Source organism: Idiotropiscis lumnitzeri, chromosome 1 (assembly GCF_059441095.1).
Source record: "Idiotropiscis lumnitzeri isolate Australia: NSW breed Sydney's pygmy pipehorse chromosome 1, RoL_Ilum_1.0, whole genome shotgun sequence".
In the NCBI taxonomy this organism is placed as follows: Eukaryota; Metazoa; Chordata; class Actinopteri; order Syngnathiformes; family Syngnathidae; genus Idiotropiscis; species Idiotropiscis lumnitzeri.
The window spans coordinates 33540393-33554236 of NC_142391.1; the positions used below are offsets into that span (position 1 = coordinate 33540393).

The 13844-nt window shown below is 41.2% G+C and overlaps 2 protein-coding genes across 2 annotated transcripts in view; one reads left to right on the forward strand and one right to left on the reverse strand.

Annotated features, from left to right (window-relative positions):
* LOC148344301 (proprotein convertase subtilisin/kexin type 5-like) overlaps window positions 1-5312 on the forward strand; it is an 89349-nt gene extending 84037 nt beyond the window's left edge. The window contains exons 32-37 of the mRNA XM_088296208.1: window positions 866-1102; window positions 1171-1351; window positions 1431-1648; window positions 1711-1814; window positions 1888-2098; window positions 3768-5312. Coding sequence (XP_088152334.1) covers window positions 866-1102; window positions 1171-1351; window positions 1431-1648; window positions 1711-1814; window positions 1888-2098; window positions 3768-4219 — 1403 coding nt within the window. The 3' untranslated portion in view covers window positions 4220-5312. The remainder of the gene's footprint in view (window positions 1-865; window positions 1103-1170; window positions 1352-1430; window positions 1649-1710; window positions 1815-1887; window positions 2099-3767) is intronic.
* A 1054-nt stretch (window positions 5313-6366) lies between these two features.
* rfk (riboflavin kinase) lies at window positions 6367-13293 on the reverse strand. Its single transcript, XM_088296222.1, has 5 exons — window positions 13035-13293; window positions 12729-12935; window positions 10979-11130; window positions 9460-9562; window positions 6367-8317 (listed from the first exon to the last, which is right to left on the reverse strand). The coding sequence occupies exons 1-5, from the start codon at window positions 13060-13062 to the stop codon at window positions 8145-8147; spliced, it is 663 nt and encodes a 220-aa protein (XP_088152348.1). The 5' UTR covers window positions 13063-13293; the 3' UTR covers window positions 6367-8144.
* Between the last annotated feature and the right edge of the window lie 551 nt (window positions 13294-13844).

Consider the following 13844-nt stretch of genomic DNA (forward strand, 5'->3'; position numbering starts at 1 on the left):
ATTATTCAATAATACTCGTATAGAATATACATAAGTGAAAGCAAGTGGCACGGTGGACGACTGCTTAGCACGATGGCCTCACGGTGCAGAGGTCGTGGGTTCGATTGCGGCTCTGGCAAACTCCACACAGGAAGGCATGTTCTCCCCGTTCCTGCATGGCTTTCGTATTGGTACTCTGGTTTCCTCCCACATTCCCAAAATATTTCTGATAACTTAATTGACCACTCTAAAGTGGCCGTAGGTGAGATTATGAGCACGAGTGGTTTTTCGTCTTTGTGTGCCTTGTGATTGGCTGGCAATCAGTCTAAGATGCATCATATGATAAGTAAGAAAAATTAAATGGCATATAATCATAAAAAAATTGATTAAGCAGAGCATGTATAGTCGACGGTATGTAAAAGGTGCTTCAAAATTTAAATTAAATGCAATAAAAATGAAAGACACAAATGTCATAAAATATTGTCCAAAAATGTATAATGTGTATGCAAGGAAAATCCAAAACTAGTAAAAACTAAAATATATATAAAAAAATATAAATCCACCAGGAATAAAAAAAAAAATAAAAGTTTCTATGTAAATCAGCGGTCGCTGCATTGGCCCCAATAAAAGGAAAAAAAAAAATTAAATCATTGTGTTACAGTAGCTAAAACCTGGTTTATTAATCTAGTGCTGTACATTTCTTAAGTGCAGTTTAGTTTTATAAAACTTTTAAAAGAGAACTCCAGTCCAAAAGACATATCCTTTGCAATAATACATTGGATGTGCTTGTAAGTCTGACAAGGTCTGAATGGTTTTAATTTAAACATTTGAGAGTCTCTGATCATTGTCAAAGTTGAGTGACGATATGTTTGTCACGTGCATCCAGACTGCGACCGCTCCTGTCTGACGTGTTCGGGCAACGAGCCATCGGCGTGTCTCAGCTGCGTGTCGGAGCGCCGCTTGGATGCTAGTGGCCACTGCGTGTGGTACAGCCAGTGCTCTCCGCACACCTACATGGACGACGCAGGCCAGTGCCGGCCGTGTCACGCCTCCTGCCGTAGCTGCTCCGGGGGCCCCGGCCTGAAACGCTGTCTCGGCTGCGACCCTCCACGCTTTCTGCTCAGTGAGTGTACCGCAAGCCTTCCTTCCATGCAAGACTTTTCGTGTTGACATTTTCTTTTTGTTTGTCAGATTCCACGTGTGTGCAGAAGTGTCCCGCTGGTTACTACGGCGACGACAAGGAAGAGCGCACCTGCGAGCGCTGCCACTTGAGCTGCGCCTCGTGCGCCGGACGCCACAGCGTGCAATGCCACGCTTGTAGTTCGGGTTTTTTCAGGCAAGGCAGCAGCTGTGTACAAACCTGCTCTGAAAGGTCAGTAGGAGTTGCCTGAAACTTGAAGGTTAAGAGTTGAGACTTACTCCCACCTCTGCTGTCTTTTCTCTTTTTCCAGTCATTTCGGAAACAGCAGCAGCATGGTGTGCGAGCGCTGTGACCCCGGCTGCAGTCGGTGCCGGGGGCCCGCCGACACCGACTGCCTGACCTGCCGGGGTGGCTATGTCTATGTGAGGCAGCAAAGCCGCTGCCTGAAGAATTGCCCGCCAGGGTACTATCATCACAGCTGGACCCACACCTGCCTCAAGTGTCACCCCACGTGCAAGACGTGCACAGGTTTGTGATCCCGTCTCATGAGGTTGAATCATCGGGACATTTTACTGTAAACGTGTGTCCAGGTGCTGGTGGTACGTCCTGCGAGTCTTGTTACCATGGATACCGTCTGATTGGCTCCAACATCTGTGAATCCGAGTGTATGATTGGCTCCTACTTAACGTCCCAGGTCTTCATTTTCTTCAAAGAACATGCCCCCGATCTTCATCAGAGCGCCAACTTCTTTCTCTTCTCGTTTCCAGGAGCGGCCGTTGGACAGCGACGCGCTCGACTGCCGGCCGTGCGACCGGTCCTGCTTGGGTTGTCGTGGCGCGAGTTCTTGGAACTGCACCGACTGTCCCGCTTCGCAGATCCTGAGCGATGACGGACGCTGCCTCAGTTGCTGCCACGACCGGATACTGCCCGTCAATCGGCCCGTCGGCTGGCAGTGCTGCAACTGTCATGCCTCACTGGGTAAGACAAGCGGACACATTATTAGGAACACCCCAGCGCAAGACCATGCAACAGCAGGAACAATCATTCAAAAAATGGAAGAAAAAATGCATATGAGATATCTCCAGATTTTGTGCTTTATTTCTTCATTTTTCCTGAAGAGTTTATATATAAAGACTCAACAACTGATCCAAGTTTTATTCCGATAGTTCTCTGGAGTTCAGGAAATAGTACAAGTCAGATATCTGGGCTGCTTTTGCTTATTCACACGAGGAACTGTACTCGAGCAAGTACAGTTGGAAAAATCGCGCTGTCTAAAAATGCCGTCCTTACATATATAGCCTTTCACTAGACAGGTTTTTCAGCTAAAGGTCACATAGGTTGAAATCAGTCTTCCTCGCTCCCTCCCCTCGCACGGGGCCACGTCCAAGGGCAGGTCATCCCGAGGTTGGTTATCTTCTGGAAGTTGATCAACATTTGAGTCCATGGCTTATCCCAAGGCTCGACCTTCTCCTGCAATGTGGTCTGATCCCAAATTGTCGTTTCTTTCCTAATGTGTTTCTTCAATGGTGTCCTAGTGACCCCGCCAGTGCCCAATTTGTTGTGTCCGTATTGCTACGGTCTATATGGCCAATGTGCTTTATTGTATTTGTTGTGTCGAGAGTATGTGTGCGCTGTAAATGGGAGTGGAGGTCAAGAAAATACTATGCGTCGGGGTGTGTGTGTGTGTTGCCAGTGTGAGTGCAATTCATGAAATCTATGGAATTAAACACCTGTAATCTTCGTAATATATGAATATAATATGTCAGAAAAATTAGAACCAGTCAACAGAATCACGTGTCGTTACTGTGCATGGTCCTTCTAAGTTTCATTTGATCAATGCTTTTCGTTTAAGAAATGTTTAACACCTGTTGCAAATATTAGCCTGCTAATATTAATGATTGACATTCTGTCACGTAAATGCTAAAGCTAATACTATTAGCAGAATACAATCCTTCAATACTACACATGAAAAAAATATTTCATTAATGAAAGTTGTTAAATGGAAAAAAGTTGTAAAAAATATTTTAATAAAAAAGAGTAAAATACTTTTTTTACATTAATTATGGGAAAAGTTGTAGCTTTGTATAGGGGGCAAAAAAGTCTAAATGGTATGTAGAAAAGTTGCAATTTAATGTGGCTGCATAATCAGTAGTTTTTGAGATCTATTAGAAAAGTGTGAAAAACATGAAGAAAAATAATCTACAGTATTGGACAAAACAATACAACTTTATTTGTAGAGCGCAATTCACAACAGCTGCAGCAGTAACAAAGCACTTTATTAAGAGTATACACGAATAAAAAAATATTAGAAGATAAAACGTGACAAAAAGTACAAACCCTCCAATATTTATTTGATTGGGACAAAAATATATGGAAATTTTTGACAGAACTACAAAAACAAACACACAGTATAAGAAAAATATAAAAAGTACTCAATGGTGTATAAAGATATTTGTCAAAAATAGTGTTTCGTTTGCTTCTTTTGCCATCGTCCCATTCATCGCCTTTTTCTACAATTTGTGTATTTTTATATTTTTTGATTGGGATTTCACACAAATAAATTTGTGAAGATTGAAGTTGAAATATGTTGGAGGTGACTGCACTAAGCGTTGGAGAGTAAAGCTGTGATTTCAACTTCTCTTTGCAGAGGAGTGCATCCTGGATGTTAACTTTGTGCTGAAAGATGCTGGCGACTTGGACCAAGAAGACGGAAGTGGGGCCAAAGTGGCGATGACTATTTGCGTCCTCCTGATCCTGTCGGTCGGGGCTGGGGTCTTCGTTTTCCTCCACACTCGCTCCAAGTCACTCGCCACGGCCGCCGCCAGCAACCCACAAACCAAAAGCGGCGGCTACCAGAAGCTGGACAACAACGAAGGAGCGGGAGACTTCACACGGCGAGCTGTTGCGTCCTCCTTCGGGGAGTACAACGACAGAATCATCAGGTCGGAGGATGACGATGACAACGACGACGATGAAGACGACATCGTGTACATGGCTCAAGATGGCACCGTGTACAGGAAGTTCAAGTACGGCCTTTTGGGCGAGCAGGAGGATGACATTGAGTTGGAGTATGATGATGAGAGCTACACCTACACGTGAACACACGCCAGGGGTCATTTCATTTGTTGCAGTATGTGGAAAAAATAACGTTTTGGGTTTTTTTTTTTGTTCAAAAGGTTTTATTTGATTAAAAACATCCAGTTTTATGTGAAAAACACTGTGATCAAAACTTGTGGAAAGAGAATTGGATTTTGCATGATAAAATTGTTGTTTCGTGTAAGGAAAAAAGTTCTAACTGGATGAAGGGAGAAAGTGAAATTTTACATGACAGAGTTGTGAAATTGTGAAGTAATTTTAGGTAAAAAGTCACAATTTCTGTGAAAAAGTAGATTAATATGATAAATGATTTACTTCTTTGTGACTTTAAATAATATAACTTTGTAGAATATACAATTCCTGAAAGTCATTTTGCATGGAAAAGTTGAAAGTACGTTGAAAAATTGTGTAATTTTACCCAAAAAATTACCTGGAAAATGATTTGAATTGGAAAAAAAAATCACATTTACATGAAAGGCGCAATTAAATGTTATCACAAAAGTCATTTTAGATTCCTTTTTCAATAATTTTACTTGTAAGGTTGTACATTTCTGTTTTTTTGTTACTTTTAATGATTTTTGTGTATTCATGCACATGAAAAAAGTTTTTTTAAACACAAGATAGAGTTGTATGTGTAAAAGCAATAAGTTGTCGTTGAAAGCAGAAAGTAACATAATTTAATTTGAAAAAGTTAGATTTTTAAAATGAAACATCAGTGTAAAAAAATAAACCACAATAATCTATAGGGGGAGCCGTACCTATGCAAGAATTATTTATAAAAGCATGAAAAAAAATTAAATCTGTGACTAAATTGGTACAATGTGAGAAACCTATATTTACAGCGTGGCTTTACTTCAATAACACCGTGGCCACTCTCTATGACTATGACAATTGTGTTTATTAGTTAAGAGATAATATAGGGACTTGACTTGAAGTCAGGATGCAAACGTCGACCTTCGCATGGGAGTAACTTTGTGTCCTAAAAATAAAGACACGCAAGGGTCTAGTTTGATCTTTACGCGTTGTATTGGAAATATATATATATTTTAAATTTTTCCCAAAAATACTCTAAAACACGTCTTTGCTTCTGTTATCAAATTTGGTGCAAAGGAAAACATTTTGGGAATGAAGGAATACAATAAATCAGTTTTGTTCTTTGTTGTTGTGTGACTTACGTTTGCTCTGTGTAAAGCGCTTTGCAATGAGTGGTGGTTGTCTTAAAGTGCTCTAGAGATACAGTAGAGAAACTATCCACATGCTACGATACACTGGTTAGCACATCCGCCTCACAGTTCCGAGGTGCGGGGTTTGATTCCAGAATCTGACCTTCCTGTGTGTAGTTTGCATGTTCTCCCTGTGCCTGCATGAGTTTTTTTCCCGGGTACTCCAGTTTCCTCCATCATTCCAAAAACATGTATGGTAGGTTGATCCAACACATTCTAAATTGGCCATATTGTTAGTGTATATTTATGCCCTGCAATTGGCTGGCAAACGGTCCAGCGAGTACCCCGCTACTGCGTCGAAGACGGCTAGGATGGGCTCCAGCACACCCGCAACCCTTGTGAGGAGAAGCGGCAGAGCTGGGCACTTGACCCTTTTTTGCCGGTCAGGACCCGCCCTCGGACCGCTACCTCGTTTCCCATCAGGCCTGGACCCTACGGCCTTATTCATATAAATTGTCGGCCCCCGACCCCGTTCCGGCCATGTTGGCCTCCCCTCTGTCTATGGTTTTGCGCCCCCCCCCTCCACTTTTGTAATGGTATGTCCTAGTAGCAGGTGGGAGGCACGGATTACGTGATGTCAGAATAAGGAAATACAGGCATGCTTGAACGCACACGGCTGTCTCACGTCTCTTCATACAGAAACAGTTGGTAGCTGCGCTTTTGACGCGTTCTGAGCCAATTTTTGTCATTTGCCCGTTTTGCGAGTAGGTGTATCTCAAGCGTGAGGGTTTCATGGTCCGGAATAAAATCAACGTCCCGCCTTTGGTAATCGAATCCTTTTTGAAAACTGTGTCACCCCTCATTTAAAATGAACACCAAATCCCAGACATGATTTTATTGGAGTTCTAGTTTACAGACCGGATCTAAAAAAAAAATCTAATTTCATACCTTGAAAAAAATAATCCTTTTGTACAACACACAACAAAATAAGTTTTTGTAAATTTATTGGATGAAATTATTTGAAAGATATGGAGGACAGTATTTCTAGTTGAACATTGATTGTACATGTAAGCAAGCTTCGACTTCCAGTTACCTTTTTTTTAGTCAAAGGTCTGAAGAACACAAGAGAGGGAGAGCAAAATCTAGTTTCGCGACTAGGATGAATGAAATTATATTCACATCATTTATACTTATATCTTACATATAATTTAATCCCCAACAGTATATAGACAAGATTGAACTGAGTACCAGTATGCAGTAAAGACGCAAAAGTGTGTGTCTCTCCCGATTGAGTGGACTTTGAGCGTCCATCTGTTTCACAGTTCAGTGCTAACAAATAGAAAAAAAAAATCAAGCTACAGGCTCAACTTGAACTCTGTCCTACTAGTTTAATTTGTTATACGCTCCAGCACACTCGCGACACTCTTTCAGAAAATGGATGGATGTACCATAATAGTGGCCTTATTAGGAGCTGTGTTGTATTCATATATTTACATTGATTGATCATTATTTGACATGAAAAAGTTATTTCACATGAAACAATGTCGTATTTGTTGAAAAAAAAATGAGGCGATATATACTTTTGTGAAAGAATTGAAAGTTATTACAAAAAAGTAATTTGATGTGAAAAAACAGATTTAATGTACTTTTGGTGGTGAATAATGCTGAACACGAAAGGAAAAAAAAAATTATATATATATATATATGAAGGGAGGCGGCGTGGCTCAGAGGTAGAATGGTCGTTTCCCAAGCGAGAGTTTGGGTGTTCGATCCCTGACAAATCGGCCCATGTCAGTTGCTCCTGATGGTATGTCATTAGTAGGTAGCTCCGACAGCAATGTGCAGTGCTTTGTTTGACACAATGGCGCTATACAAGTGAAAGACCATTTACCAAACATTTTAGATGTTTTTATCAAGAGTACAAAGAACAAAACAAACTATAATTTAATGTGCGGAAAATTTGTTGTTTTTTTGTTAGAAAAGGGATTAAATTGTACTTAAATAAAATCAAGTCAATGTATATACAACAAAATACAAATTAGGTTTAATATGTGTAATATGAGGAAAACTATTTTAGGGCAGTGTCTAATTTTGATGCAATAAAGCTCTAATTCTATGCAAAAATTTTGTCATGAAGTTGAAGTTATTTTGTTTGGTTGGAGCAGTGTTAATTTATATGGGCTAAGTCCGACTTTGAGGGGGAAAAAAAGATTGCAATTACAAGAATCATATCAATGTTACAAGAAAACGTTGGTCCTTTTATGACGATAAGCAGTTGTATGACAATAAAAACACAATATTTTAAAAACAAAGTTGATGCTTAACAAGAAGTAAGAACATTAAGTAATATTAATTTGTAGATTACAGCAATTTTACAAGTTGATTGTTGTAACAATATCAATTCGGCACTGATAAAATGAATAAAGAGTAAAACGGATATCAAGACCACCATTCAAGTATATTGGGGATTATTTGGAAAAAGAAATGAATGAAAAAAAAACTGTAGTGTTAGCCTGAAGCGCTTCAATATTTTTGTTGTCTAAATTCGTTATTCGGCATAGCATCACTTGACACACTCACTAACGCCCCTACACTGGTTTACTGAAAGTGTGTAAGCATGCGTGTGTGTGTGTGTGTGTGTGTATGTACAGAGAGAGTATATTGAAAACAAGAGAGCTAATACAAAAACAATTCAAAATAAAGACGAGTGTTCACCCAGGCATCGCCACGGCAACAGTCAGGCCAGCCTCGTGCGGCAATTGGCGTTAGTGGCCATTGATGAAAGTTTGTGAGGAGGAGGAGGAAGAGGAAGAGGCGGCTGAAGCAGAGGTGGAATGGCTGGTGAAGAAGTTGTCCTCCCGCAGCTTGACGTGCTCAGGCCGCTCAAGCTGGACCTTGGCCTCCGAGATGTCGCCATTGATGGCGGCGATTAGCGCCTCTGAAGGACAGACGGACACATTTACATGTACAAGAAGGCATGGTCAGTATAATAGGCCCGTTTATCTGGCGTGGGGGAGAAAGAAAGACCATTCAAATGAACTTTTTTTTCCCTCTTCTTTTCGCAAAATAGCATTTGAAATTTCCACCTACCATACTTCACAGGAATTACATTTTGTTGAGGAAATTTTGATTTTGCCCCAAAGAATATATGCTCAGAGTGCTCCGAAAAAGCAATGGTGGAGGCCAATGTGTCAGGCAGTACAAGGAAAGGAAACAGTTCAAGAAGGAGCGGCTGACTGCTTCACAACTTTGACTGGAAATGATGAAAGAGGAGGGCGGTGCGCCACTCGCAACAATCACACCCTCAGAGTGGTGTTAGCACATCAGAGTAAATTTTCAAACGCCACCCCCGTGTTGACGGCAGCAAAGGAGCTTTGGTTGGATGAAACTTCCACTTCTGCGTTTTAGTTTAAAATGTTGCAACTTAACTTGAATCGTGCGTCACATTGTGGCCAAAGGTAAAATCATGGTCGGATTTTGCTGCTATCAATAGCAAATCCTTGTCATGGCCAGGTAGCAGAGTCCGATCACACAATCGTTGCTATGACGACAGTTCTTCATCTATGAGTTGTTCCTTTGCTTCCATTTTTTTCTTCAGGAGTCCTGGCCGCTGCAACACACCTGATTCAAACGATCAGGGATGTTTTGTTGCGAGTAAACAAGTTCGACCTTTTTTGCTGGGTCCGTTGGAAGCTAGCTGTGTTGCTGACCTCGCGATGGTTCGTTCCGACATAGTAACATTGAAAATATGCCGCCGCCAGAAAAGCTCATCTTACACGGCGACTGCAGTCTACATTCCCGTTAATTCGTAGACATGATAATGTTCTTGCGCCGGTATGATGACAACATGCACGCTGGCTAGAGATTAGGGGCGTAAAATTAAATTAGGGAGGAAAGCCAGAAAAGTCTTTGCCCATGTGCCGTGTTTTTTGGAGCTCGAGGTTGACACTATGGACTACTGTGTTCTACTTTTATTGAAACAAGCAGACTACTGATGAGACCTTGTGCTTTAATAATTCAAACCCTGAAAATGAACAATTCTTTATGCTCGACTTTTGCACGCATGTGTGCTGGCTTTACCAAGCGAGTTGTAGCTTCTCTCCGGACGGATGTATCCCACCATGACGACGCTGAGAATCTCACCGTAGAAGTCCTCTTTGAACTTGTGGATCACATGAGTCTCCTGGGACAACAGAAGCACACATGCGTTGACGACAGCGTGGCACTCAAGACATCTCGCTCGACCACCATGCTAATTGGTGATCTTAGCTCCAGGCCAAGCACTACATTTAATTTCATTCCAGCAAACATCATCTTTTTTTTCCTGTTTGGTTGCACTTCATGCCTCCATGCAAATTGCCCGGAGTCAACTACGATGAGTCAGCTAATCATATCGTTGCATTATTATATCGGCATCCTTTTCACGTATGCACTGTTGCTTGGACGTTATTGGATGTTACACCAGCACGATCCGAATGGTGCCTCTTACACGAAATATAAAAATTGCCAATCAATTTTCAATGACACTGACTGTACGTAATAAACAATGTGAATGTGTTTAAATGTAATTTTAGCGAGAAAAAGACACGTCAATACAACGCACAAAAACATTGCCGTTTGGTGAAAAAAAAGGCTTGAATTTTAACACAGTTCACACCAAAAATGTCTTGCTTTTATCTGAGGAAAAGAAAACCGTTATAAAATACTTTTGAGAGAAAAGTTGTCAATTCACAAAGAATAAAAAAGACTGAAGCAGTATTTTAAAATCAGTCATATTTAAAGTTAGTTAGTAATTATCATTTTTAAGTGAAAAGTGTCATTTTAGGCAAAAGCCGCCATTTAAGAATTTTGTTTTTCTTTTACAAGAAAAGTTAGAACTTTATGGCAAGAAAATTTACATTTGATAGGAAAATTGTCTTTAATTTTATTTGAAAACAACTAATTTACGTACAAAATGTCCCTTTTACGCAAAAAACGTTGCCATTTTGTGAAAAAAAAAAGTTGTAATTTTTACACAATGGCTAATAAATGTACATATATGTTTTTAATTTTCAGTGAAACAAAAAATGTAGGGAAAAGGGCCAGATTTTAAATACAAAAAAATTATGAGAATAAATAAATAAACTACAAAACTACATAAAACTGTAAAAGTTGGAAACATTTTGGACTAAATAAGTGACTAAATGGCTTAGAGGAGAGTAATTACTTTTCATGGGATGCGAAGTAGAAACAAACACACCCGCGTCCCTGCGCTTCAGCTGCATTTTTTTTTTTTAAATCATCTGCCTGCCGTTTATTCTCTGCAGTAATATTAAAAGATGAAATTGTGTTTTAGGTGTCATTTGCGTCTAAACTATCAATTATTAACATTTTGAGGGAGCAACGTCAACTGCAGGCAAATATTTGCTTTTCATGGCAGCTCTTGGACCCGAAGCCCGACCAGAAGCAAAGGTTCAGTGTGCGTGATCATTAATCAAAACCTTTATTGGCTGATCAATGACCCAGCAATGCTCAAAATATTGCTAATTTAAATGAGGAATTAACCTGGATGTCACCATGTTACAGACAACACACTCATGTTCATTTATTTGGTACCCACCATGGACTTCTTGGTATTCTTGTAATACGGGTTCCAGCCGATACTCATCACCATCTTGTGCACGTCGCCGTTGCCCACGCAGGCCCACCCGTAGTAGATGCCTGTGCCGATGTCAGCGGGCAGGTGCTCCACTACACCGTCGGGGAAGTTGGCTATAAGTGACATTGAGAAAATCTGATGAGAACTACGAGACTGCAAATGAAACGTACCGACCGAACTTAACACCATAGATCAGTCGTGAGTGTTTGCGCAAGTAACAAATGTTGGTTTGTCAGGTTTCCTAAAAGATCGCAAACAGTTGCAAATTGATTTTCTTGCAACAAGAAACGCGCAAACGTCTTTGCGACCTTAAAGAAACCATGACAAAAAAAGAAATAACTCAACATTTGCCAGATATACTCTGCAACGTTCGCCGTTCAGTGAGATACCGATTTGGCATAGAAGCAACACAATTTATGGAAAAGGAATTCAAACAAATAAATAAACACTAAACTAAGTGAAATATGGCTCTGCAAACACATTCCTGTTTCCTCTCCATTACATGCCTGTCTAAAGGTTAAAGAAACATTTAAAGAATAGAGTAGCCCACATGTGGCTCGCATGCCACACTTTACCCACCCCTAGAATTGAAGCCATTTATATAATTATATTAATAGCAAACAAAATAAGGGCACATTAATTGACTCAGACGTGACATTTAATTGAGTTGATAAAGAAAGCTTTCTTCGCCTGTCACTTCATGCAAGCACAAATAAAGAATAGATAACTTTGTTAATCAGTAATTACAAGGTCCTTATGTAACGCTTGATTTATTGCCTATTTGAAGATAGTTGTCTAAGCCAAACAAACAAACGAACATGTGCGTGAAGCGCAGGCACACACATACACACACAGAATTATGCATAAAAAGCTGGACCATGGTATAAACATTTTGCAATTGTTTAGAATTACAATTGAAAATTTAATACGGTGGCACGGTGGACGACTGGTTAGCACAATAGCCACAAAGTTCAGAGGTGCAGGGTTTGATTCCCGCTGCAGCCTTCAGGTGAGTAGTTTGCATGTTCTCCCTGTGACGGCGTAGATTTTCTCCGGGGACTCAGTTTTTTCCTCCCATATTCCAAAAACATGCATGGTAGGTTGATTGAACACTGGGAATTGCCCCTAGGTATGTTTGTGAGTGCAAATTGTTGTTTGTCTTTGTGTGCCCTGCGATTGGCACTTCAGGGTGTACCTCGCCTACTGCCCCAAGACAGCTGGCAGAAGCGAAACAGATGGATGGATGGATGAACAAGAATTGAAAAGTGAAATCAACTGTAATATAGCAGTAGTGGCCAACAAATCACATTGGTCCCGGGCGGACAAAAGGTATCCACCTAGGACCACATGAGTGACCTGCAGGCCTGTAGTAAAAATAGCTTACCACTGATGGGACATTGTGATTTCCTAGTAATGTTGTCGATACACAAAATTATATTAACCCCCCCCCCCCCCCCCCGCCAACATAAAGAAATATTAATAACATAGGATTAGTAGTCATTTGAACAATTGACATGTTTCATAAGTGTGTATCAAAGTGGCGGCCCTTTGAGTAACTCAGAAGGCAAAAAGTAGCTGTCAGTTTCATAAAGGTTGCTGACCCCTGCCACAGAAGACGTAACAATGCACGCCTGCGATGCCATAGAAGAGCGAAAAAGAAGACGCGAGTATGGAGCGTAGCGGGTCAAAACTAAACGCTAAGGAGGCGTACCAGTCGGAATCCCCAGTTCTTTGCTGCCTCTCCCGAAGCCCCGAACGACCTCTCCCCGGCAGAAGTACGGCAGGCTCTTCATTCCCTCCGGGGGGTTTGAGAAAGAGCCGGTGTGCGCAGGTGACCTCGAACGTCTCAAGACAGGAACAAGTCCAGAAGTCCCAACACGGCAAAAAACAGCCGAGCGATCGATCGAGCCAATGGCCACTGAAAAAGTCCGAATGGAGTTTGTTATCTATTATAGCTGTCTAGAAGTAAAGAGTGGAGCGACAAGTATTTGGTCACAGCCGAATGGGGCAAGTTCACCTGCTATGCGAGCTAGCGTAGCTAGCATTAACGCGTAAACCAATACAAACAAAATAAATATATATATTATTATTATTATTATTTAAACGCCGGGCTTTCGTTCCAGTGAGCTCCCGCAGTCACGACGTTTCTGTTGCCGGTGAATTCGTTGCTCGGCGAGGTCCAATCTGACGGCAAGACTGAGGGCACCACTGAGGATTGAGCAGAGAACCCCGGAACATGTTCATGCCGAATGTCGGTCGGGTTGGTTATTTTACGTACTGCGTGTTGACGTCATCCACCCCGTGACCGAGGAAGGAGTAACACGATGCCTTTATGTGATGTCGGAAAATTGAGAACAATTCAAAGTCATGACATTATCCACACCGATTATCCTGTACAGGGACGCGGGAGGGTGCAGGAGCCTATCCCAGCTGATTACGGGCGAAAGGCGGACTACACCCTGAACTGGTCGCCAGCCAGTCACAGTGCAGACATAGACGCTGTCACTGAGTGGGAACCCATGCTTCTACACACAAATCAGACGAATGTACCACTACACCATCCATCAGTGAATCACAATTCAAAGTATGAAGTAATTTCCCAGTAGATGCTTTAATGGGTAACTTCTCAGAACATTTTTTTCATGTCGTGCTTTATTTAAACAAAATGCACCTCTCTAAAATTGTCTGAGAACTCTCATACCTAATAGCTTGTTGCACAGAGGGAAGTGACCAAAGCAGACACACTGTGAAAATTGAAGCTATTTCTCAAGAATTAAATGGACTGCTCATTTTCACATCTTCTCCATGGACACAATGGCTGGAAGTA